This window comes from Cucumis sativus, chromosome 6 (genome assembly GCF_000004075.3).
Source record: "Cucumis sativus cultivar 9930 chromosome 6, Cucumber_9930_V3, whole genome shotgun sequence".
NCBI classification, from domain to species: Eukaryota; Viridiplantae; Streptophyta; class Magnoliopsida; order Cucurbitales; family Cucurbitaceae; genus Cucumis; species Cucumis sativus.
This window is the reverse complement of record NC_026660.2, coordinates 20918692-20944080: the sequence shown is the minus strand read 5'-3', so window position 1 is coordinate 20944080 and position 25389 is coordinate 20918692. Positions and strand designations below refer to the sequence as shown.

The 25389-nt window shown below is 32.4% G+C and overlaps 4 protein-coding genes, 1 long non-coding RNA gene and 1 other non-coding gene across 9 annotated transcripts; 4 read left to right on the top strand and 2 right to left on the bottom strand.

The window, feature by feature from the left end:
- Positions 1 to 4220: 4220 nt before the first annotated feature.
- On the top strand, positions 4221 to 6625 carry LOC101202761. Its single transcript, XM_004140048.3, has 3 exons — positions 4221 to 4658; positions 5993 to 6134; positions 6380 to 6625. Exons 1-3 carry the CDS (start codon positions 4378 to 4380, stop codon positions 6461 to 6463), a joined length of 507 nt encoding a protein of 168 aa, XP_004140096.1. The 5' UTR covers positions 4221 to 4377; the 3' UTR covers positions 6464 to 6625.
- Positions 6626 to 7647: 1022 nt separating this feature from the next.
- Positions 7648 to 7721, top strand: TRNAV-AAC. Its single transcript has one exon. It is a non-coding gene; the product is annotated as a tRNA-Val (tRNA).
- Positions 7722 to 8916: 1195 nt separating this feature from the next.
- On the top strand, positions 8917 to 11724 carry LOC101223034. The gene is made up of 3 exons (XR_969824.2): positions 8917 to 9193; positions 9420 to 11238; positions 11323 to 11724. It is a non-coding gene; the product is annotated as an uncharacterized LOC101223034 (long non-coding RNA).
- Positions 11725 to 12411: 687 nt separating this feature from the next.
- On the bottom strand, positions 12412 to 16854 carry LOC101214152 (F-box/kelch-repeat protein SKIP30). Of its 4 annotated transcripts, none has more exons than XM_004140178.3 (2): positions 16473 to 16854; positions 12412 to 13810 (listed from the first exon to the last, which is right to left on the bottom strand). In XM_004140178.3, the coding sequence occupies exon 2, from the start codon at positions 13741 to 13743 to the stop codon at positions 12700 to 12702; it is 1044 nt and encodes a 347-aa protein (XP_004140226.1). In that variant the 5' UTR covers positions 13744 to 13810; positions 16473 to 16854; the 3' UTR covers positions 12412 to 12699. The 4 variants fall into 4 exon arrangements, with proteins under 4 accessions (XP_004140226.1, XP_031744053.1, XP_031744054.1 ...); XM_031888193.1 differs by having other exon boundaries at positions 16767 to 16785; XM_031888194.1 differs by lacking the exon at positions 16473 to 16854 and adding an exon at positions 15327 to 15345.
- Positions 16855 to 19010: 2156 nt separating this feature from the next.
- Positions 19011 to 19975, bottom strand: LOC101213910 (non-specific lipid-transfer protein-like protein At5g64080). The gene is made up of 2 exons (XM_031888000.1): positions 19596 to 19975; positions 19011 to 19413 (listed from the first exon to the last, which is right to left on the bottom strand). The coding sequence occupies exons 1-2, from the start codon at positions 19942 to 19944 to the stop codon at positions 19373 to 19375; spliced, it is 390 nt and encodes a 129-aa protein (XP_031743860.1). The 5' UTR covers positions 19945 to 19975; the 3' UTR covers positions 19011 to 19372.
- Positions 19976 to 23943: 3968 nt separating this feature from the next.
- LOC101213665 (protein YLS3) lies at positions 23944 to 25196 on the top strand. The gene is made up of 4 exons (XM_004140176.3): positions 23944 to 24313; positions 24562 to 24588; positions 24696 to 24764; positions 24860 to 25196. The coding sequence occupies exons 1-4, from the start codon at positions 23974 to 23976 to the stop codon at positions 25054 to 25056; spliced, it is 633 nt and encodes a 210-aa protein (XP_004140224.2). The 5' UTR covers positions 23944 to 23973; the 3' UTR covers positions 25057 to 25196.
- Positions 25197 to 25389: the final 193 nt, after the last annotated feature.

Below are 25389 nucleotides of genomic sequence, written 5' to 3'. Positions count from 1 at the left end.
AAAAATTATGATATGGATTGCTCTATCTTTTTCAGATAAAAAATAATTAAAGGTTGATAAATGAATGACAAAATTAATCACAGTTGAAGAATATGGGTATTTTGATATTTTATAAAATATCATATACGTGCAAATAATGTTATTTACTAAAATTCAAAAGTAAAAGGGTTTTGCCATTTTTCACCACTTTTTCAAAATGACATTTAAAAACGTTATTATATCTTTTATTATTCCATAAATAAATCTAGTTATCTAGCTCTCTAAGTTTCTCTATTTCTAACATGAATGACCTAATTGACTATTATTTTAGCCAAAAGTATGATGCTATATGCATGTTGAAAAAATATATTATTAAAATAAATAAGAAATTATAAAAATGAAAAAAAAAATCTAAAATCTCCCCTATCTCGAGTTTTTTGAAATTTCAGTCAATTTGTGCATAACACAAAATCCACTGAACGACACTATTTATAGGCAATTTGACAAGCATGAAGTGGATTATATGGACACTAAAAGTTAGTATCTTCAAGACACGTGACAATGTATATAGAATGTGGAGTAACATATGACATTTTGACACTGAGCATAATGAGCTCCTTTAGATGTCCATACGTATATGAAATATGTCTCGTTAAAACCTTGTTAGAAAAAAACTAATGAAAAAAGATCTAGTGAAGGAAAGGAATCCATACTAAAATTCTAATAAAGAAAAAAAAGTACGGGGTTTCATCTAATTTATACACCTACAAAAATACAATTTAATCTCTTTTATGGAAACATCACTTAGATCTCTAATTCATCACACTCCAATGTTGTGCACCAATTTTCTAAAGGTTATTTTGTAAATAAATTTACTAGGTTATTTGTCGAACAAATTTATTGTACTGTATGTCATCATTTTCTTTAAGATCACGAGTGTAAGAAAGCTTTGGTGAAATATATTTTGTTCCATCTCTTTCAACATAACTTCCTTGACTTGAGCTACACATGTCGTGTTGTATTTGTATAGTATTGTTGGAAGATTTTTACTAGAAGACAAGTCACATGTATCGCGTATTTGCTGAATCATTGATCTTAGCCATACACAATTCTCGGCTCCTCCCGTGCATTGCAAGACTTTCAACATAATTTGAAGAAGTGGTTATTATGATATGTTTCATTGATCGTCATGATATACTGTTTTATCCATACGTGAATAGATTATCTGTTTGAAATCTAGCTAATAAATTGTTCCTTACAGATAACGAAGTTATGCTTAATTTAATTTCAATGTCTTGTTCTTGGAAATAATGAACTTAATCTAGCTAATAAATTTACTGAAAATGCAATATATAGTCTTATATTATAAGCAAGTAAGATATGATACTTCTGAACTAAGAAGTCTTCGTTATCATCTCAAGTTCGAAGTATATCTTTCTTCACATCTAGAGAACGAACTTGCATTGAAATGTTCAATAGATGTGTTTCATATGTGACTTAGTTACTTTTTTTTTCATCTATAAATGCATCTAGTAATCAATTTGCTATATTTTACAAATGAATTATTTTCTTAAGTTCAAGTTCAATAATCTTGATTATTAGAACAACAACCACAAAAATAATATAACCCCCGCAAAAATAATAATTATTTATTTTCCTACCAATGTTGTTTTCAATTGATAGAGATTCATAGTTTTTCTATTAACAACTCGTTATTGTGTTCGACAACAAAAATAGATGACATTAGTTTAGAGTATGTTTTAAAATATTTCTTGAGATTATTAATATCCCCTTGTTTTTTCTTTCTTCCTTCTTCATTCTCTAGTGCTATCTTTCGTAGTTTTTTCTGGTGCGATCACAACTTCTCCAGCAGACCAGCTTTAACAAAACTCATTTTTCCTCTTTCCTTTGTTTTTCTTTTTTTTCTTCCAGCCTACAAACTTCGATGAAAACTCTTTTTTCTTTTCCTTTTTGCTTTTTATTCTCTTTTGTTCTTCTTCTTCACTAGTGAGCCTTTCCAACTTGACGGACATCTTCATATTGAAAATTTCAAATTCATGAGCATAAAATAGATGGAAAAGAATGTGAAACAAAGAGAATCACGTACCTAGGAGGGAGAGGAAGGAGGGGAAGTGTAGGAGAGGGAGATATATATATTATATGTAAAGAGAACAGTCATTTATGAGTGAGAGAAGGAAGAATCAAAGATATTGAGAGAGAAGTAATTTGCGAGTGAAAAGAAGAAAGAGTAAGAGAAAAGTGATTTATGAGTGAGAAAAGGAATAGAGAGACCGAAAGAGGGTGAGAGAAGAGAAAGAGCTAGAGATGTAAAGAGAATAGTGATAATATGTGAGAAAAAGAAAAGAGAGAGCGAGAGCGAGATGACTTTTCTTGATGTACAAGAATAAATTTTTGTAATTTGATTTGAATTTGTCCTCAATAAAAGGGTTATAGTCAACATGAGCTTTGCTCAACTGACATCTGTATGGGATAAGATCAGGTTGTTTCAAATTCTATCATGTCTCATCCCGCACGTGTTCTTAATCTTACTATGTGGTATTCGACGCCACTAGAATCTTTAAACTTAAACAATTATGTGATTCAAAACCTAACATAAGCAGTGGGATAAAAGCAACTTCTTGTACTTTTATTAACTTAAACTCATGAGTTCTACTATCACAAAAACAAATTTCTTTAATACAAGAGCTTATACAAAGAAATCCTAAACGCCTTCACAGCCTTCAACCTTGAAACGTCTGATATGCTAGCTTAGCTTCTTAACTGGCCTCAACGCCTTACAATCTAGGAGAGGAAAAAACTTAAAACATAAGTCGATGACCTAGTAAGTGATGCTTTGAAAACCTTTTTGGAGACTACAATGCATATCAATAATCATTTTCGTTCCATAAATACTGGCTCAACGCCTTATTTCAATAAACATAAACACACATTAGTCATCCACTATTCCTTTCGCCAAGAACGTGAATCACTCTCACGTATAGACTACTATGATGATTGCATCACCATCAACATCTCCTGGGATCTCACTTATTCACTTCTCGCATTGCTCAGGTCACTAACACTACTGCATTGGTCAGTTGATCACCACCATGTGGTTCACTCACCCCATGGTTGTCTTGACTCATTATGTGCTCATAATTAGCTAGCTCATTGGTAGGAATATGACTAATGATTTATTCTCAATCAAAGCATAGAATATAATCATATAAAACACATATTTTTGAAATACATAACGTCACCTTCATAAAACATTCTTTACTAAAATTAATGGTCAACATAAATATGCATAATATAACAACATGCTTTCTACCATGCATAATATAACATGATTTTATTTTAAAGAAAAAACTTTATAAAACTTTTATTTTTCTTTGAAAAAATCACTCACACTACTAGGTTTTACACACATTTTCTTTTGTTTTAAGCTCTTGTTTATATTAATCCTAAATTAGATTAGTCGTCTTTTAAATTTTCAAAAACTCGCTAGCTCATACTTAGCAGCAAAAGTCATGAAATATATTTAAGACACCTAGATTCATATTCCACCAAACACTTAAATTATAATGCTCTCATCCGGAATTGGTCTGAGATCAACATCCTGAGATCACCAATTAAACCTTTTCTATCTCCAGTCTCGGTTAGCACATGCTCGAGATCCTTCTAATTTCCTCTTTTACCTTCAACCTCGATCGAATTACTCGTGTCTGAGATTGCCTTAGACTTGCTTCTCAACGTCCAATCTCGGTGGAACAAGCATCGAGATTACTTCATATGAACCTCCAGTCTTCAATCTTGCCCGAGGTTCCACCTTGAGATCCTTAATAGTTTCCTTTTCTGATTCCAGTCTCGGGCAAGCATTACCCTGAGATGGCCTGAAACAACCCATCTCTAAAATCCTTATGTTTTTCATCTCAGTAGTCCTGCACCGAGACACCCCCGCCATAACACTAACATTTGCTCTATGCTTTCCATCATGCTTGAGATTACTCAAGGTTAATCCATAATTTCCTTTCTCTTTTAGGCTTTGATCTCACAAAACTCTCCAAGTTGTACTACAATATCTTTTGAAAAAAAGAAAAACAAAAGAGTTATTCAACCTTTCTTACAAAATTGAATCATCCAATGTTCTTTTCCCTAAATTTCAAGTCATCCACACAAATTTCTCATTTGGAGAAGCCCAAAAATGAGTCTACTTGTATAAGAAATTTATGAGCTGCGGGTGAGTGGGTGCATCATATTTCGTGGGCCATGAATTTTATCCTTTGTTAATTAAGCTAACCGGAAGTCCCCAATGGCAACTTCCGCGGCTCAGCTCCATGCCTCCATACTCCATAATCACCACACTACTTGAAAGTTGTAATACAAGAACGCAATTCTATGGGAGCCGTTTCTCCATTCCTTGCATCCTCTCTACGACCCTACCGTTTCCCTTCTTCAACACAAACCCTTCTTTCTAACTTCGCTGCTTCTTCACAACTCCTTTCTTTTACTCCCAATTGCACAAAATTCCGCAGCAAAACGTTGGTTTTTGGGAAGCAATCAGGCAACGATAATGATTCTCAGTTTCTAGATGAAAATGGGGTCGTCAATGATATGGATGGATACTTGAATTACCACTCTTTCGAATATGACTCCGTTTGGGATACAAAGCCTGCTTGGTTAGCTTTCCATTTCAGGGGTTTTTCTTCCTCCATTTTTACTCTCGCTTTCTGCATTTTTATGTTTTTATCGTTGGCTTTTCATCAACTATCTGAAATTTCTGTTATCAGATTAGTTTTTTGAGGTTTTCAGAGAATCACAATATTGGGATTTCGGAATTAATGCTAACAAATCAAGGAATCATGAATTTCTATCTCGGTTTATTGTTTACAGTGAAAATTATGTATTCAGCAATGTGCTTAAATAATGTTGGGTCTTTTTCTTTTGTTTTTTAAGTTTAACATGGTGGGGGTCGGCTACATTTGGATTTCTAGTTGCAGAAGTTGAATGATTAATGATGGATTTTTTCTCTTAACAGTATTATGATGTTCTTAGTTAGACATATCACATATTGTTTACTGTTTCTATCCCATAGCATGTGCTGATTATGACATATTGTTCATCTCTTTACAAGTTTGGTCATGGGACTCATGACTGACATGTTTCTGTGGAGAATCATCCTCCTATCTGAGAATTTTAAGGCTGTGATTGCAATTATTTCAATTTCCATAATTACAACCTTCATTACAAAAGTGCTTTTTCTTCCATTAATGTTTAGTTTAGCTAGAATAATTTCTAGAGGGTAATGTAATGGTATGAAGAAGTTAGATAAGCTTTTAGTGTTTTTTCCTTATCCTATACTATAGGCCACAGTTCACATGACTTCAAATGAATCAAAAAGCAACTGAACTCATTGATTTGGGGTTTTTAGAAAGAGTAAATGCATCAGTGCTAAAAAGGCAACTGGGACTCAATTTCAAAGCAGATTTCTGTAACGTTTAGATCTATGCCACAGTTCACATGACTTTCTCTCGTTGCCTTTCTGTGTTCCTCCTCTTTGAATCTGCTAAAATGGAAAAAAAGAGAAGAAAAAGAAGAAATCTCTAATGTCCATGAAAACCGGCCGTTGCCAGTCCGGATTGGTTTGGTGAGAAATGAGATACTCTCTCTTAAGTGTCTGTCAAAGTTTTTAGTTTCAGTGTAGAATTCTTTTTTAGAGGATTGATATAATGGATTATGTTTACCACAACCCAATGATCTAAGTTTCTAAGTTGATTGGTGATTTACAATGGCATCATATCAGAAGGTCCTACGTTCAAAATCGTCATGTCATTTTTTAACTAATTAATTAATATTGATTTTCTTGAACCTTCTACAAATTTTCAAGCTCACAAATGAGAGGAAGTATTAGACTATTGATATAACTAATTAACTGATATCTTTTGGTTCAATTTGTGATATATCACTTTGCCATTACTTCGTGATTTTGATGTTCTTATCATGTTGTCACAAGGTGTCAACCATGGACTATAACACTGACAGGATTGCTAGTGATTGCCTCTAGCTGGGTTGCTATAAAGTCGATAGCAGTGACCGCAGTCATACTCACGTTAATATGCTTATGGTGGTACATCTTTCTCTACTCATATCCAAAGGTTTGTGCATCCAATTATACAGCTCCTATATAACCCGTCTTTGATTAATTTTGAATTTGGTATTTGAATGTAGAATCACCGTTAATAGAATGGGACTCTGCATATTTTATGAATGCAAGATCACTTAGACAAAAGCGTCGATATTGGAGTATTTCTGATAGTATTTTACTTTTACTGCTAAAAGCGAACGAGAGGAAGAAAAAAGTTGGTTTTCTTTTACATGAGAAGGTTCTGTGCATTTGCAGGCTTATTCTGAAATGATTGCAGAACGAAGAAGAAAGGTTAGTGATGGACTAGAAGACACATTTGGTGTGAAAAGGACACAATGATTAGTTTAGAGAGAGTATATATGTGTTTACCAACTTTTGCTGATATCTATCTAAATTCTATTACTAATATTATCACTGATACACGGATATTAGTGATATCATTCGTAAATGATAAAGAAACAGGATTAGTTTTCATAATTGTGTTGATTTGTTCCATCTCTATTCTCACATCTTTTTCCAGGCTTTTGATGAGCCTTCGGTGCTGATATGAGGAACATGTAACTAAGTGAAGAAGTATTTGTTTCAAGATTGGAGCTCTAAAACCAATACATATTTATATTTTGCCTTTATCACGTCTTTCGAAACCTGTATTTTTTGAAAAGTGGTGATTTTGATTCAATTTTTTGGAGATCTTTTAACAGTTTTTTCTCATAAAAAATTAACTAAAAACATCTTCTTGGTCTCTATACTTTATTCTTTTCGCTTTTGTTCCTCTAATACAGCTCAAATTTAACAAAAATGTTACATATAAACAATTTTTTCAAAATATTATTATTTTGAGACTGTAAATTTAGTATTGATTTAAGTATAAATACTAGAATTAGACTTTAATAGAAACTAAAACCGAATAAACATTGAACTATAAGGTTAAATTAATATTTTAATAAAAGAAAAAGAGTAAGAAAGGTTTTTTTCTTCTTCAAGTTAGATTAAAATTTTAGTTTCTTACCTTGATTTGTATGTTTTTTTATATATACGAACTCTCAAATATTATAAATTACCCATTAAACTTAAAAATAAGAATGATAAGCCAAAAAATTGAGTCAATTGATCAAAACTAACCGAACCAAAGGAGGTCAGTTGGTGTCGGCTCGTAAAAAATTCAAACCACAAACATTATAAAATAGTCTAACGCAACTACACCACGACACCACTTGTTACAATCATCTCAAAATTTTCATCGACATCAATGATATAAACCTTACCTAAACCCTCCAAGACCGAAACATTTAAATAATTTCTTGAAATCAACTTGCTATATATGTATCATTGAAATATACAATCAATTATGTCAGGTAAGTGTTAAAATGAAACACCCAATAGTTATTAGTAACATCTCAGAGTATGAAAGACGACTTTGGTACTTTAACTTAAAAATTTCCTAAAATTAAACAAAGAATAGTCTAAGTACCAAATTAATTATCGTTAAAAGTAAAATTTGTATAGAGAAAGTAAAATGTGGTGGTGTCGTGGTGTAGTTGGTTATCACGTCAGTCTAACACACTGAAGGTCTCCGGTTCGAGTCCGGGCGACGCCATATATTTAATTTTATAATTTTTAAAATTACACAAGATTCCAAGCAACCTCTATATATCTAACTGGGCCCATCGAAATTGGGCCATGGTGAAGGCCCACTGCGGGGTTTGATCAATCATCCATTACTATTTTATTGATTGATATAAATAAGGGCACAGAATATGATAACGTGAATGCTACTCCCTCCCATTATTGCATTGCTTCCATTAATTAATATTCATACATACATACATGATACATCCACATCATTCTTCATTTTCTACTATATTTTTTTCCATTTCCCTTTTTTATATATATATTTTAGATTCGGTTATCATAAATATATCTCTTCAATTATACACTTTTGACTTTTCTATTTTTTTTCTGAGAAAATAACTTTTATTTCCTTCTTGCCCTTTAATTCATATATATATATATAAGAAAGAAAATAAAAGTTGCATATGCTTATTTGAATTAACAATTCTAATCTTTTTCTTTTTTCTTTTGATGATTGAAACAAGTTGAAAGTTCAAATGAGTGGGAATACAATAAATATATAAATATATACATACTTTACTTCTTCTAATTTTCAAATATAGCAACTAATTAAAACTATTTACACGAACATCCGTAAAATTTATCAAATTCTTCATAGTTCATTTAAGTTTTTTTCTTTTTTTTTTTGTCATATGTATGAATTTTCTTTTTGTATATATGTTTTTCTTCGTTTAATTAATTCAGTGATAAAATTGTAATTTTATCGAATTATAAACTTTTTTATCAACCAAATTTATATATTTGTCACTGTTCATGTGTATATAAGCATATGGAAGAATATTACAATTTTATATTTGAATATTAAATTTTTGTTTAAACTTGTTTTCGTTTTCGACATTTAAATTTGTTTTTTCTATAGTGATGGTGTCTATAAATATTGATTTTAAAGAATTATAATTAATTAAGATTTAGTTAAATAAAAATTTTAAATTTTCACTTTACAATTATTTAAAATTAAACAAATAATAGAAGTTTCACAAAGTAATTGAAATATATCGTTAATAGACTTTGGTGATTGGAAAAACAATTTACAGTTTAATGTGAAAAGAAAGCAACAAAAATGGTAGTTTGGTAAATAAAAAGAAAGAGAAGGGTAAAAAAGTGAATAAATAGAGGTAGAGGTAGAGGGTAAGAAGAAGGGTGATGATATTTAAATACAACTCTGAAATGTTTTGAGTTCCGTCGATTTTGGTTCATCAAACCCTCGCTGAGGGATCAACAAGCAACCTCCATGGCACCACACCACACCACACCACTCTAATCCCAACTGAAGTTTAAATCTTCAAAAAACCCAGAAAAAACAAATATAGGAAGGAGCAAATTAGTGCCACTACAACTCCTTCAACAACAACTTCAGTACTCTAAATCTTCTTCACGCCTTTTCATTTCTGTAGATCTTAAATCCTCCTACTCAGCAACTTTTCGTCCATAATTCCGGTGCGTTTATCTCTCACTCTCTTCTACAAATGTTTCAACAAATTCATGCTTTAACTCTGTAATATTAGTTTTTGAATCGGTGTTTGGTTATGGATCTATGTTTGAATTGTTTTTTTTTTTTTTTTTTTTCTGGGTTGTGATTCAATATGTTTTTCCTTGCACTGCTTAGCTTTAGTTTGTAGATCTGGTTTAGATAAGGGTAAATTTTCATTGTTTTTTTTTTCAGCTTTACAGGTGGGATCTTCTTTGGTATAACTTGTTGAGGTTTGATTTGGATCTAGCGTGGAAGAGATAAACTAGGGTTGTTTCAAAGGCTGTTGCTTTTGAGTATAGTTATCATCTTTTGTGTTGAGTTGTAGAAGTTGGATCTACTCAACTGCGATCTTGTTTTTCAACCTAAAACTGGATACATACTTTGACTTGGATTTGGAAGTTGTTTTGCTATGGAAGCAGTGGTTGTTATTGAGCAGCATAGGAACCAATATTATGATCGAGTCAAGCCACATGGCCCAGCTCGATTTGGATCACTCCGATCCCGAGATTTCAGAGGGATGAATTGTAGGAGTTTCCAATCGGGAGCTGGAATCCTTCCAACGCCTTTGAAGGCTTGTAACTCTGAAACCGAACATTTCTACCCATCTCCTAAAACACCCCCACCTTGTTTAACTTCCAACTCTGAAAATAGAAAACAACTTGCTACTATGAGAAGTGCCCCAATTCCTATCAAACCCAAATCGTCAAACCAGAGTAATGCTTTCCATGAAGAATTCTATGATAGGAGTTTCTCGTTTTCTGAGCTTTGGGCTGGACCCACTTACTCAAATTCACCACCTCCTAGTTCATTGCCTATTCCCAAATTTTCAGTTGCTAAGAGAACTACATCACTGGAGTTGGCTCGTTCTGCCCCTGAATTTGAAATGCATCATCCATCTGCTAAGTCTGCACCTCCATCCCCAACTCGAGACCAAAACTTTTCCGCCAGATTTTTCTTTCATAGTGCTGACTCTGCGACTAAGACTCTACGTCGCATTCTTAATCTCGATGTTGCCAATGAATGAACTTCAGGGAGCTTCAAGCTCCTGTAAATAGGCTTACTCTGTCAGCCGGTTAGTTTCAGTTTGTATATAGAATCAATAAATTGGTTAGTGAAGACAGTTATGAATATCCTTGGTTTTCAGTGCTGGTGTACATCCTTCTATCGCAGCTATGGGCTCTGATGCTTTCTCAACTAATATTCAGATGATGCACCTTAATCTGTGCTTGAATGCAGAACATGATTTGGTTTTGGCAGACAAAGAAAAGATATGGTGTGATAGAAAAGCAACACAGATTAAATCTAAGATATGGGGAAGGCGGAAGTAGGCTGTTGGTGAACTTTAATGTTGTAGCGAATGAAACCTTCATTCTGCAATCTGCATGAATCTGCTGACTATTATCTATCTAATTTCATGTTAACATCCCTAAGATTAGTCATGTGTCTGCTGGCTATTATCTCTGTTCTGGCCATTGTGTCCTTACCAGATTTTTAGCCTCCATTCCATTCTAGAGTTTAGGTAGTCATGTAATTTGTATCATACTGTAGGGACCCAAACTAATGCTTCGTTTTATTTCTGTAGGTTTCTGTTTCATTCTTTCCATCCATTCCTTACATATCCTCAGTTCTAACTGCTATCCTTCTTACATAGATAGTCTGATGACTTATTGGTTAGGTTCCTTGTCCCTGATGAATTTGTTATTCGACAGTTCAATCTCTCCTCTTCTTAACACCCTCAATCCCTTTCTTTTTCTCTAACCTCATCTAAATCTTATAGCTTCACTCCTTTGCTTGCACACTATGAAGGAAAATATTCCTTCTCAGCTGCCTTTTCAATTTTTTTGAAAGAAAAGGTGGGATAGGATAGTGATAGTTATGACTTTCCTGTGTTCATTACCTCTTGGTTTTATCATCTTTGTACTTGTCTTGTATGGAACTTTCTTACTGGTTTTTGCAAGGTTTGTTACCTTCCACGAGATCATTGACCACATGGAGCAGAGCGGTATATAAGGTAAATCTTTTTATATCATAAAACTCCCCTCTCTTTATAAATTTTTTGTTCGGTTGTTCACTTTTTCTCATTTCCATTGAGCAGAGAACGTAAGGGTGGAGAGTTCAGGTGATGGTTTCAGTGGCATGTTTGGTTTGCTGTGGAGGTAGTTTGTCACCATCGAGTTTTCTTCCTAGAAGCCTTTGTCCAGTTTGTGTTTGTTTATCATTGTATTTGAAAGCTGTATACTCTCAGAGTCCTACTGTTGGTCGTTGGAGCCTTTTCTTTTTCATTTAGTTTCTTTCTTTTCATATCAGTTTGGATGGTAATTTGCATTCACTTTCTGTTTTGAAGGGCAGTGTTTATTGTCGTAGTTACAAGAAAGTGAAGCAAATATTGTAATGTTTATGTTATTTTCCAGCTTGTTGGCTACTTTGTTATATGTTATGTTATGTAAGAATGGTTTGTGCACTACTGCAGAAGTGAAATCGTACAAGCTTTGCAACAGATAAGTTTTTTGCATATTGATTTAAATATTGAAAGATTAGTACAACCTTTATGAAACAAAAACTTATTAGAAAGTAAAAAATGGCATACTTGATTAAATTTTCAGTACAGTTTCATGAAATTTATAATTTATGATGATAGAATTTGCCATTTTAGAGACATAAGAAACAATCTACCATCTTTGCCTCTCGTACTTGCTATTACGATGACATACACCTTGATGATATGATTTGTGAATAATAAAAATTATCCAATCCACGTCATTTGATTACTTTCAACTATAAATTTATAATCAAATCAATACAAAAGTTTATCCACACAGTTTATAGAAAACAAGAAGTCGTTTTCTACAAAGTAGTGTTTTTGTTGGATATTTTATAATATTTGTGGAAGAAATTTTTTTAATTTTCGTGTAAGGGAGGAGTGAAATATTCTTAAACATATATATATAAAAAAATTATTATTGTTTTTATATATAATATGTATATTGTAAGAAAGATGAGATGTAATCAACATACACCATTTATCTGACGATTGAAGCTTGTGTATTTACTTCTTAAAACATAATTTCCCATTCTTAAGCCTTGGAGTAAGAATATATAGAGTTAGCACAGTGAAGCAGGACTGGACTCCTTACACAAGCTATTTAGTCATAAACTATGAAATAAAACTGGGAGAACGAAGATATGGATGCCAATAAATCATTCTTTTTGATTAAAGTATTTAGAAATGAAAATTTGGACCCCTCCCCCATCATACTAATTCGTAATAATCAATATTCATGTACTATTAGACTGTAGACCGTTCCTATGAAATCCAAATTCCAGGAGCCATCCATCAACATATACTGCCCTCTGGATTTAACATCAAAGACCAAAGATTACAAAAAGAGGCAGCCATGGGAAGGGAAGATTTTCCAGACCCAAAATACAATTCAATTACATTGGTACAAACACAAACGAATGTAGAAAGTTCCTAAATTCTCAACTGAGCACATCCCCGAATTGCTCCACGGCATCTTGTCATCGAAGCAGCATGTCGCCATGTTGGTCTCTCGCCTCCTGTTGTTAATATGTCAACATCTGACGTTGGCTTGATGTGCCAATTCAAACGGTCGGGACCAATATCCCCTCCGATCACGTAAATTTCATCTCTCAAACTAATCATTGCAAACCCTATTCGTTGGCGAAATTCGGATGCTGAAATAACATATTTTTTAGGTTCTCTTCCGTGGTGCTTGAAAATATGTCCATGACCCATCACATAAAGTGAATCTTGAACAACAGCCATTGGACCTTGGGGCCAACCATACTCTTCAACTCTCCATTCAAGCCGCAGGCTGTCTAAAATTTGCACTTTTGATATTCCCTTGTGCAAGACATGCAACTCGCCTCCAATCACCACTCCTGTGCAAGCAGAATTGTGAGTACGGTGTAGATCAGGCAGGGAAATCCAAACGTCACTATCAGGATCGTACATTTCTGCCTGAGAAATTGATTTTCTGCAGCTAGTAAAACCACCTGCAACAACAATCTTTCCTTCTAAAACACCACAAGCAAACATGGCACGTGGTATGAGCATTGATGCACGTTGAGACCACCGACGTATTACAGGATCGTATGACCACACCTCATTGGTTGCGAAGTTTCTATCTTGATCACCGGTTAACGGATCAACAGCATCACTGCCACCACCCAGCACAAACAACTTTCCAGCAGTGGAGACAGCACCAAAGTGTGCAAGATGCCTAATTCTCGATGGAAGTACAGGAATTGTTATCCAAAGGTCTCTGATGGGGTCGTAAAGCTGCCATAGATTCTCAGGTTCAAATGCACATACGCATAAAAGATCTTCTGATGATCCAATCTCCTGTCGAACTCTAAACAGTTCAGCACTACGAATGGCAGCTTGCCAGGAGTGAGAAACAAGCTCCAACTTTGGATAGAGGTGGAAGGGAACACGTGCAAGGCACTGATGGGCAACAGCGTCTGGGAGACCGTCAATCAGATCAGTCAACATAATCGCTTTTCATTCGTTTCTGATGATTATCCACCACCGGTTGTTTCTTATTTAGAAAGCAAGTATCCTGAGAAGCAAAGAAGAATATTCAAACATTAGAGAACCAGTCAATACCTTCTCAAAGTTTGATGTGATTGAAATACAGAATGATAATCACTATCCAACATTAGGTAACAATTTAGAAGATGAAAAGAAAGCAACTTTGCACATACTGATAATTGAATTTTTAAGCCGCAAAACAACATTCATCACACAACTCTGCGATGGATGTACTCCTACAATGTGGTATCTATGGACAAAGTCATTATGAGAGGCAACTAATTCAGGCAGTCAATGAGAGATAGTTATAAATTCCAAAACTAGGGTCTTAACCCATCCAGAAATAAGAAAAACTGTTTGAATAAACAAGCAAATGAAAGAAAAGGTGTATAATAATGATACGACTAATCTAACCAATATTCAAATCTCATAATGTGAAATTAACCAATAAATGGCCAACAATTAGAAAAGAGCACTTTCATTCCCATCAGTAATGGGTGTTTTTTTCATGATAAGACTTTCCAAATAAGGAAAAAAGATACAAGGAAATTCCCAAGTAAATAAATTGTATAAAGTTTCTAGTACTCAAGTTTACCTCTTAACCTATAAAGCTACCCAAAAAAATTGCGCAAATAATATACTTGTCTGTGAGCTTCAGTTACGAAGCCTGAAGAAAAACTACAATTTGTCATGTCTCAATTAATGAATGACTCTACATTCATTACTCAAGTCAATAAAGTTAGGTATGTAAAAGAAATGCAAACGTAAGTACCAGGATATTAAGAGATTAGTGAATACTTTTTTTATTTTTATTATTAACTTCTTTTTTGGTTAGAAAGAGATTAGCGAAGAGTGAAGACATACAAGCCAAAGTTTTAACAAAGAACGAGGCACCGGAATTAGATAATAAGCATCCACAACTATGGAAAATTGATAAACAAATTTGGTTGGACATTTTTTTAAAAAAAATAAGTGATGTAACTTCAAACCCTTAACATTTCAATGTAGGTTCAAGAATATCTTTGATACAAAAAAGTTAGTTAAAGCATGCCAATGATCAAGAACAACTAGGGAATCCATTCCGTGAACACAGAAGAAACATCTTCAAGTTGTGAGAGAACATTCTAATAAAAAAGAAATCAACAAAATCTAATAACTTGACTATATAAAAATTAACTAATCATCTAACATCTCATCCTTTCCACACTAGTTTCTTTATATGCTGACATCATTCTAAACTCGACCTTTATCCCCTCTGCCAAACTCTTCCAAGACGGAAGATTTCTGGTTCTAGAAACAAGATCAGACCTCTTATAGTGCAATTATATACATCATCTACGAGTTCCAAGATCACAGTTGAAACTAACAATATTAAAAGTTACTAAAAGAATTATAAGTTAAAAATAATATCTTCAAAGAACCCTCGAAATAGAGCATGCTGTATATGAGTAAAAAGACTCCAATGAGACCAAAAGATTGTCACCATATACTAAGCAAACTAATGAATATTGAAACAACGAGAGAAGGTGACCTCGTCTTCTCACCTACTTATTTTGAAGAATAAGAGAAAGATCTTCCCTTTCTTAAATATTTCAGCTTTTCCTAGTCTGCTTCAATAATATATGTATGAAGAAAAGAGATACGCCAAAACATATCAATTCATAGAGAAGACAAAATCTGAACAAAATCACTCAACAGATAATGGAACTTATTACTTATTATGTAAGGACATCCACAGTTTTCCACAAAAAACCATTTGAAGATTCCAAAAAAAGCAACGTAGAAACCCTTTGTGCTGAAATATATTCATACTTAACAAGAAGAAGAATAAGACTAAATAAAACCTCGAGTCTAGAGAATTAAGCTTGAATTGGCAATGCTTAGAGAAGAGAAAATCTGGCAGAATTATTCAACAGGACATGATAATGGAACTTATTAATTAGGATGTAAGATCCAGAGTTTTCCACTCAACCATTTGAAGGTTCCCAGAAAAGCAATGTATTAACCTTTAACTTATCAGAATGAAGAAGAAGACTTAATAAAACCTCTGGTCTAGAGATTTAAGACAGACTAGTACAAGATACTGATACCAGTCAAGGGCAAGAGATTTTCGATAAAAACTCTCCAACTCAAACTAAACAGAATAGAGTATTATCCCAATAACCCGTTTTGATAATGCGGTAAAAAGCTCCATCTATTGTGCATGATCCCGGGTTCTTGCACCTAAACTGCCTAAATGGCATCAAACTTCCAGGCCATATCCGCATGAGTTAAACTGCTCAGACTCTAATATCAAGGAAATTCTAGCCAACAACCTACCGTATGCAAGAATCAATATAAACCCATCATCTAATCCAAACACACAATCACAAATTATACCAAAACCTAAAATTTACAAAGGGGGAAAACAATATAAAAACTCGACTGAACTCATAATCGTGTCATTTACTCAAACATCCACAAACTAGGGGAGAAAAGAATAAATTAGACCGCAAATTTGCTTTCAAAGTTAAACCGGCGTCGAATTCAACAAAAGAAAAAGTGGGTGATAAAGAAGAACCGAAGATTCAAAACAGAAAAAATCCAAGAATTATTGAACAATAAGGGAAAATTATGAAACGGGTATAAACAAAATTAAGGCAGCATTGGTAAAGAAGAAGAAAGAAATGAAAAAGAACGAGCAGTTATACCTGGAAGAAGAGGAAATTTGTGGTGTATTGCTCAGATTGAAGAAGAGAAAAAAGGGTATGGTTGGATTGGTATGAAGATTCAAAACAGGAGGTGCCAAAAAAGGAGAGTTTGACGAATTAAAAGAAAACCCAAAGCCAGAAAAACACAAGGGAGAAGGAAAGAAAAAGAAAGAAAGAAGATTATGGAGATTGTGTGTTGATGTTCAAGGCAATGTTCCAACTTTTGCGAGCGTTTGATTGAAAAAATAGGAATCCAGGTTTTAGAATTTTCAATTACATTCAACTTACGCTTACCCTAAACAAAATGGGCGCTTGGGGGAATTGGGATATTCCCTAATTCCTTCCATTTTGATTTCTTCCTATCCAAGTTGACACATACTATGCACCAAATCTTGGCTTATACCTCATAATTAAATATAGACATATGTGTATATATACTTTTGTTTACACAATTCATTTAACTAATAGGATTTTAATGATTATTATCTTAAATTATGATTCATTTTTTTTATTGTTGAGTTTAGATTTTTCATAATCATTTTTTCGATAATTTCTTTTGAATCGGAGATATTTTTTTTTATTAATAATAAAAATTTAATGTACAAGAGGATTATACAAAAAGTGAACTAAACAAGTCTAAATAAGCGAAAGAAGAATTAGAGAATTAGAAGGTGCACCAGAACATTTATGTTTTATTGTACATTTATGTTTTCTGGTGATAATCAAGTTATGATTGTTTTAATTTTCTTCGTCAAATTAATTTCTTTCAAATAGTATAATAAGTTCGTTTTTTCAAAGAAAAAGTTATTTACGAGATTTTACTAATGAGTTTTGTCTTGTGAAATAATTTGGTATTATTTTTAAATGATATTATGAATAGAGAAATTTGGAACCAACCACAAATTTTTAAGTCATTTCTTTTTAATTAATGATGAAATTACCAATAATCAAATCTAAGACCAATTAGAGGCTGACTTGTGTAAAAAAAAATGAAATTTAAGATATAAATTGGCAAATCTAGGCGATTGTATTCATGGTTGAATTGAATAAATGGTTACTTGCATAAATGAAAAAAAGAAATTAAAATAATAGCATATACAACAAGGATAAAATAACTGCATATATAGCACAAAAAAATAGTAAAAGATTAAAATACTCACGTCCAACCAACATTTTGGCTATTTTTTTTTAAATATGGCAAAATTTTCACTTCTCCATCCTAAATTTGGTATTATTCCTAAACTATCATTCAATAACTCATTTCTCTTATTCTTTTTAATGTCCTACGCATTATTTATTTATGCTCCGACTTTTTACAGGCTTAATCATTTGAATTTGATTCCAAATATTTTTATTTTATTTTTTTACATTAATTTTTTTGTTTTACTTTGTTTCAGTTTCGTATATCAGTGTTGTGATATATTTATATTATATGTATTAGTTGGTTAATATACTTACTATAATATAAGTAATTAGTTGATTAATATACTTACTACGTGATTTTTTGTTTTTTCAAATTTTATGTCATTCATTAGAGTATTATTAAGTATATGAATGATGTAACCCAGTATATCATTATCAAGTATATCAACAATATATTGTTAAAACATATCAGTAAAGTGAATCATTATCAAGTACATGAATCAAGTTTACAAGTGTATATCAATAGTATATCAAGTATATCAAGTGCATTTAATCAATCAATTGTATAAGTGAATAATACTAAATGTATCTGCAGTACTAGAAGAAAACATGTCTACTATGACAGTTATATATCTCAAAAAATGAATGGAAAAAAAAAAACTGTCACAATATAGAAAATTTCGCGTTTTTGGCGGGAAAAGACGGAATTTTTCGGAAAACACTTTTCGCGACAGTTATTAAATGTCATAGAATGTTAGGGTTAAAAATTTTATTATTTTATATTTAAAAAATTAAAATTACATATTTATATTTTAAAAAAAACCCAAATTCCCCAAAATTTTCCCCAAATTCTTCCTCCCATCCGCGTGCCCTAACTTTCCCCCAAATTTCCCCCAATTTCTTCCTCCCCAATTACATATGCATATAAAGCACGAGTATATTATTAATTACTTCCGATCATTTTGGTTGCTACATTATTGCATAGTAATATAAAATAATTATTTATAAAAGTGTTACGAATCAAGAAATACAAATATCCATATTTTACTAACAATTTGTTAGCTACATTCACAATTAAAGAAAGATAACAAATACCATTAGGTAGAATGTTTAGAATGCAATATAACGTCGTTAAGTTAGAGAGTTTATATATTACACTTCTCTAAACCATAACTATATATACTCAATTACAAAAACTAAAGAGCTTTCAGGGGTGTTTTTTCCGAACCCCACTAAGATACGCTACTTCTTAACACCAGTTCGCTGATGAAATAGCAAAACTCCTATATATTAAATTGTTTGCAGTACTACGTAATGAATTTAAGGCATTTAACGTAAAAGAAACGTTGTTAATTTAGTTAACATAAAAAGTTAAATTAAAGATACCATGTGAGTACAAATGTACAAGAATTTATATGGTGCAAAGATATAGGAATTAATGTTTGATTGAATAATAATTAAGAAGCTTAATGTAACAAAAGTATGAAAAGTATGTTGAGAGTAATGAGATGATATACAAGCCCGGCGAAGTTGATTAAGCTATGACCGCCGTCCGATGGGACACCTCCGGTGATTGGTACATTTTCATCAGAGCCTATTGTAGAAGGAAAACTGGGCTGATCCCATGTTGTCGTAGTCCACGTCGTCGGACGAGCTTCACCATCTTCTTCTTCGTCGGGTGAATTTTCTGGTGAACTTACTGGAGATACAGTCGGAGCTGCGACACCTTCGTCATTACTATTATGTGTATTTTCATTTCACATTAGGGATGCCTCATCCATCGCAAAATGGTCGAAATCTAACGAGTTTTTCATTTTAAATTAGGTGATTAATTGATTTAAAAGAAAACAAAATTGAAATGAATATAAGATTACAACTCCAATTATTTTGGGACAGAAAAGCCGTGAATACTGCAATAATAGTGCTATGCATGCATGTGATATGAGGAAAATGTTAAAGTTAAGGTATAGGCAATTATACCATTACATCGGCTGGGCGGCGGCGTTTGAAGACGACAAGCAGCAGGAAGCTGAAGAGCACGAGTCTGGTTAATGGTGACACCGAGGGAAGCGGCGGCGCCACCGCCACTGAGAGCGGAGCAAAGGCATCGAGGTTTCGATTGAAGGACGGTGGCAAGGCGAGAGCAGCAAGAGGAAGAGGGAGTATTAGAGGTGGTGGTTCCAGCAGCAGCATTGATGTAAGTCAAGCATGGAGATAAGGTTATCAAGGCTGTGGTGCATCCACCTGACTGACCCAAGCTGCTGTGGCTCATGCTCAAACCCACAACAACAACAGTTACCAAAATAATTGACTCTTTAATTAATCCCATTTCTCTGATCTATATAATTAACAATACTGATCTTCTTATTACTCATAAAACCTATAATAATATCTATCCATCTTCTTCAGCTATTTATATCCAATCAAACAAATTGGGAATAATCTTCAATAACATAATAATGTTGACAAAATATATATTCATGTAGCTTGAAGTTGGTGGCCAAACTAAATTTCCTCATCAACACTTAAAAGAATATATATAATCTAAAGCTTAATTAGGCTACAACTATGGAGTACTGACATGTGTATACATCTAAAACAACATTATTATATATTCTAAGCTTACTTGTAAAGATTATTGTGACGTTTTCTTGTTTTCTTAATGTGGAATAATCTCCTTGACAAATATTATATATACATACATACATATACATATCATTATTGGATTATGAATAATTTTACTTTGAAACAAATTGTATCTTGTAACACTTCTCTTTAAGATCATTGTTGTAAATGTTAGAAACCGTGTGGAGCACTTTCAAAATTAAAGTGCTAAATGCAATATTTGATGCAAAAGTTGAAAATGAATGCTATTGCTAGCTATTTTTATTGACCCTTTGTTATTAATTTCTATATGACTTTTTAAATATTAATTCAACATACGTGTACTAGAACGGGCAACAAGGTCGGGGAGGGGGGTTTCTTGTTTTCGTTCCCTCAAGTTGATCTTGAAAATATATGGTTTTTATCTTTAAAATGTATTATACAATAGATTTTTAATTTTTTTTATTGTATGTTTTTATAGATTTCTTGGACGCATGTATGTACTCAAACACGATGTATTTGAAAGTGTTAAAATATTTTTATTTATATTTAAAAAGTTTTACTGAGCTATTTCTTTTTAAAAAATTGAAAGCTAAAAAATAAGTTAAACATTTGTAATTTATTAAAGAAAAATTGCATAGAATAAGATAACATTTTGAGAATACGATATAACAAATATAACACATTGTTTTAAAATTTTGTAAATATGGTCAAATTTTTACTTATAAAAAACTTTTCATCTTAAATTTGTTATTTTTCCTAAACTACCCTTCAATAACTTATTTCATGTACTCTTTTTAATGCCCTACACATTATTTATTTATTCTCTCACTTTTTAAAATCCTAATTATGTATTTATTCTTATACGAGAAAAATTATTTGTTATTTCTGTCTTAATCTTGATTTTAGAATATCAATAGTACAATAATTGCAATATAAAATATATTGGTGTTGTTAATCAAAGTAATTTAACTTCATTTGTGATTTTTTTTTTTTTTACTTTTTTCGATTTGTATTTTGAGTTGAATATGATTTCAAATGATTTTGTTTTACTTTTTTTTCATTGGTTTTGTTTTGGTTTTAGTTTGTCTCAGTTTTGTGTACCACTGTTGTGATAAACTTATATTATATGCATTTGTTTGTTGATATACTTACTACGTGGTTTTCATTTTTTTCAAATTTTATACAGTGTATTATAATATTATTAAGTATACGAATGATATAAATCAGTGTATCATTATCAAGTATATCAAAAATATATTGTTAAAGCATATCAACAAAGTGAATCATTATCAAATATATGAATCAAGTTTATTAGTTGTGTATCAAACTTATAAGTGAAACCTTTAAGTGTATCAAACTAATCAAGTATATCAACGCCTAATGGGTATCAAGTGTATCAAGAAGAATCAAGTGTAACGATGAGTATTTATGTGTATCAAGATATTTCAGGTGTGTATCAAAATGTATCGAGTGTATCAAAGAGTATCATGTGGATCAAGTGTATATATCAAATGTATCAGTAAGAAGTATTAAGTGTATATCAAAGGGTATTAGGTGTACGTCTAAAGTATATCAAATATATATCAGCAACAAGAGCATTTGTGACATTTTACCTTTTGATGTGTGGGTTGGATGTTGTTTTTAACATTTTCACAAATAAAAAATATGTGTGCTATGGACTTAATTATTATAACTTGTTTTGCTATTTTTGTAAATACTTTTTTATTAAACACAAATTTGAGATTTGTTAGAGACCGCTTTAAAATTTTTTAGATTAAACTTGTAATTTAGTATTTATGTAAATTTAATAACTAAAATGAATAATGTTAATTACAAAGATAAAAAGTTTCAAATATATAGAAATAATGAAATAAAATATTTAATAAATATTCAAAATTGTAAATAGTTTCACTATTCTATTATTTTTAAAAATGTTCCATAAAAATACACTCCAAATATATAATAAAAAGAATCAACCATTTTTACGATTTGAAAAAATAATTTCTTCCACTCTAAAATCACTTTTAATTTCATTACTATTATTTAAAAATTTTAAATTATCCTCTTATATTATATGTTCTATATTGTTTTTTCATAAAATTGGGTGTACACATCACATTATATGATATAAATTTAAAAAAAAAACTAGAAAACTCAACATCAAACTTTTCTTATACGAATAGTTCTGTACGAATAACTCGAATTTAATTTCACGTTTAAATTATCATTTGATTCAAGTTTAATTGAAAAAAAAAAGTATTTTGTTGACGTCATGCATAACACTTATCAACATTCTCCTTTTTTAAAGTGGTGAGCACGAACGGGAATGGAAGTAAGAGTGAGAATTATTGTATTGGATTAGTTGAATACGAGGGCAAGCATAAAGAGGGAGGAGGAGAAGCGCTAGAGAAGTGACACAGACAAATAATCATACATCACTATTTTCAAATTTTGAGAAGGATCTCGTTAATGCATTATTGCTTGCCGTGAGATACTTCTTTAACTTTTCAACAAGTGAATTGAAGAAAAAGAAATTTATTTAGGCTCCATCAGAAACCATTTGAATTTTTAAAATTAAGTTTATTTCATCACTTTTAATAAAATAATTTTTAAAAAAATTGTCAAAAACAACTCTTTTTAAAAAATGTTTTTTTAGTTTTCAAAACTTGACTTAGTTTTTGGAAAACTAAAACCGAAATTAAGCCATTTGTTGAGTATAAGTCATATTCTATTATCTCTTGGAATCCCTTCTGGGGTCATTGGCTGCAGTACTGTTGAATTAAACAGTTGCATCAGTTTCTATCATATTGGAAAGAAAATTTGGGTTCTTTTTAGAGGTCAAACCCAAATGAAAAAGAAGTAGGTGACCAACTTTCTTCAACAGGTGTGACTCAATTGACTAATTTAAACTGCAGTTGGGTTTGATTATGGGTTTAAGCTATATAAAAAGAACAGTATCAAGAACAAGTACAGCAGGAAACCGGAATCGTAATTTGTTTAAAGTATAATAACCAAATGAGCATTTTGAGAATATAGGAAATCAAATCAACCAAAATTGAAAGTATAAGAATCAAAATGAACATTTTAAAAATATAAAACCGAAATGAATAAAAACCATAAGTATGGAGAAAAGAAAGACAGTAGATTACAAGCAACGGTTCCAACATGCCTATGCATAGAACCTCTTGTGTGAATAAGAAAATGTTAGTCCGGTTTCTTGTTTTGGAAGAAAGAATTGATTTATTAATTGTTTAAGACTCAAATGGTGGGAGGATATACAACACACAGTACAATAACTTGTAGGATGTATCACCATGAATCTCTAGAAACATTTTGTCTACGTATTGGAATTAATGACAGTTTGAGATTATACAAGAACATTATAAACACAAGAGGATCCTCTTTTGAGTCTCGTTTTAGTCGTCCTATATTTCTTATCCTTAGGTGGAAAACTTTATTACTTTCTATCAGAGACAAAGGCTTACTGATTGGTATAACCAACATGCCAAACTCCACCCAATGGAAACTCCAAATTATTCACATTAAAAAGGGAAGGAGAGATGGAACCAAAACTTCTTGCAATGGTGAACTATAACTTTGGTTAAGTAAGTTGGTTGAACTCCAAATCCCAAGATTCAAATCTACCAGACTTTCCCTCCAAATTCTCAAACTTATATATAAACTACAACAACTTTCGAATGAAAGACATTGGGCTTGGGCACCCCTTACCTTCCCCCTGTTCTTCAAAGGAATGACGATAATGGAGATTTTGAAGGCCTTAGCATTCATCACAGTTGCAGCAACTATTTTAGGTAGTTTTTCAGTTGAAGGGCAGATTCCTTACCCTTGCACAACCTCAATGATCAACAATTTCACTCCATGTTTCAATGCCATCACTGGAAGTAGCAGCAATGGTTCTTCTCAACAAGAAAGTTGCTGCACCTCACTGCGGTCGCTCTCAGGAACAAGCATGGACTGTGCCTGCCTTTTACTTACTGCTAACGTGCCTGTTCCTCTGCCCATCAATGCAGCCCTTGGTCTCATCCTTCCAAGTTCTTGCAACATCAGCAACCTTCCTGCTCAATGCAAAGGTAGTAAAAACTAAAAACTCATCATCAGTCATCACACCCTTTTTCATATTACAGTTTAGCAAATAAGACCAACGCAATGCACTACTTGTAATGACTTTCTAAGTGCTTAAAAAACCATTCTTTATTAGTGCCTAAAAATGTGTCTTTAAGCCCATAAAAAGTCAAGCCAAAGGGGCTCTAAATGTAAGTTGGAAGATGTAAGAATTTCCTCGCTAGAGTTCTAATGTTGATCTTGATATATCTTGCAGCGACTGGTTCTCAACTGCCATCCCCAGGTATGATTAATATTCTCTACTTCTCACCAAACGTCTTATACATCACTTAATTAATGAAAATTCAGAGTGAGAGAGGATTCAAATTTTGATCCTTCTGTACTTGACAGGACCCATCTCACTTGGACCAACTGCACCAACTTCTACAGCAGCTATTTCTCCAAAACTAAGCCCACAAGGTAACATTCTTGTTCATCAATGAATTTAACTGCAAAAACCTACAAAAGTTTAGTATTCAAACTAACCCAAACGTATTTAATTTGTTTTGGGGCAGTTTCCAAAGCAGTGGCAGTAGCTCCAGCACCAGAGCAATCGCCAGCTACAAATCCACCGGCGGAATCAGTAGCTCCGGCAGCAACCCATCGTCGGATCCGACCCGTTTTAACTCCATCCGCATCTGTTCCATCTTGTTTCCACCCACCATCGCTGTTGCTGATATCTATAGCCATCATGGTTTTCAAATCCCATTGAACAGCTTTTTTTGCTTTCCTTTCCTCCCTCTTCTAACTCTGTGTTCTTAATACTCATTTTGTTTCCCTCCTGGTCTTGGCCACACTGTGTTCTTACTCCTTTTTACATGCATAATTAATATCTTTCTTCTCTTTCTCAAACACAACTCTTCATACAAATTTAAACTCAAGATTAAGAACTTTTATAATTTAACATCCAAAATAGATATAAATTTATACTTTAAGTTTTCGTATCTATAACATAAACGAGCGTAGGCCAATTGACGTCAAAGTATGTACTATAATTTCGAGGTTAAAGCCTACAATCATCCATCGCCTAACATATTGCGAAATG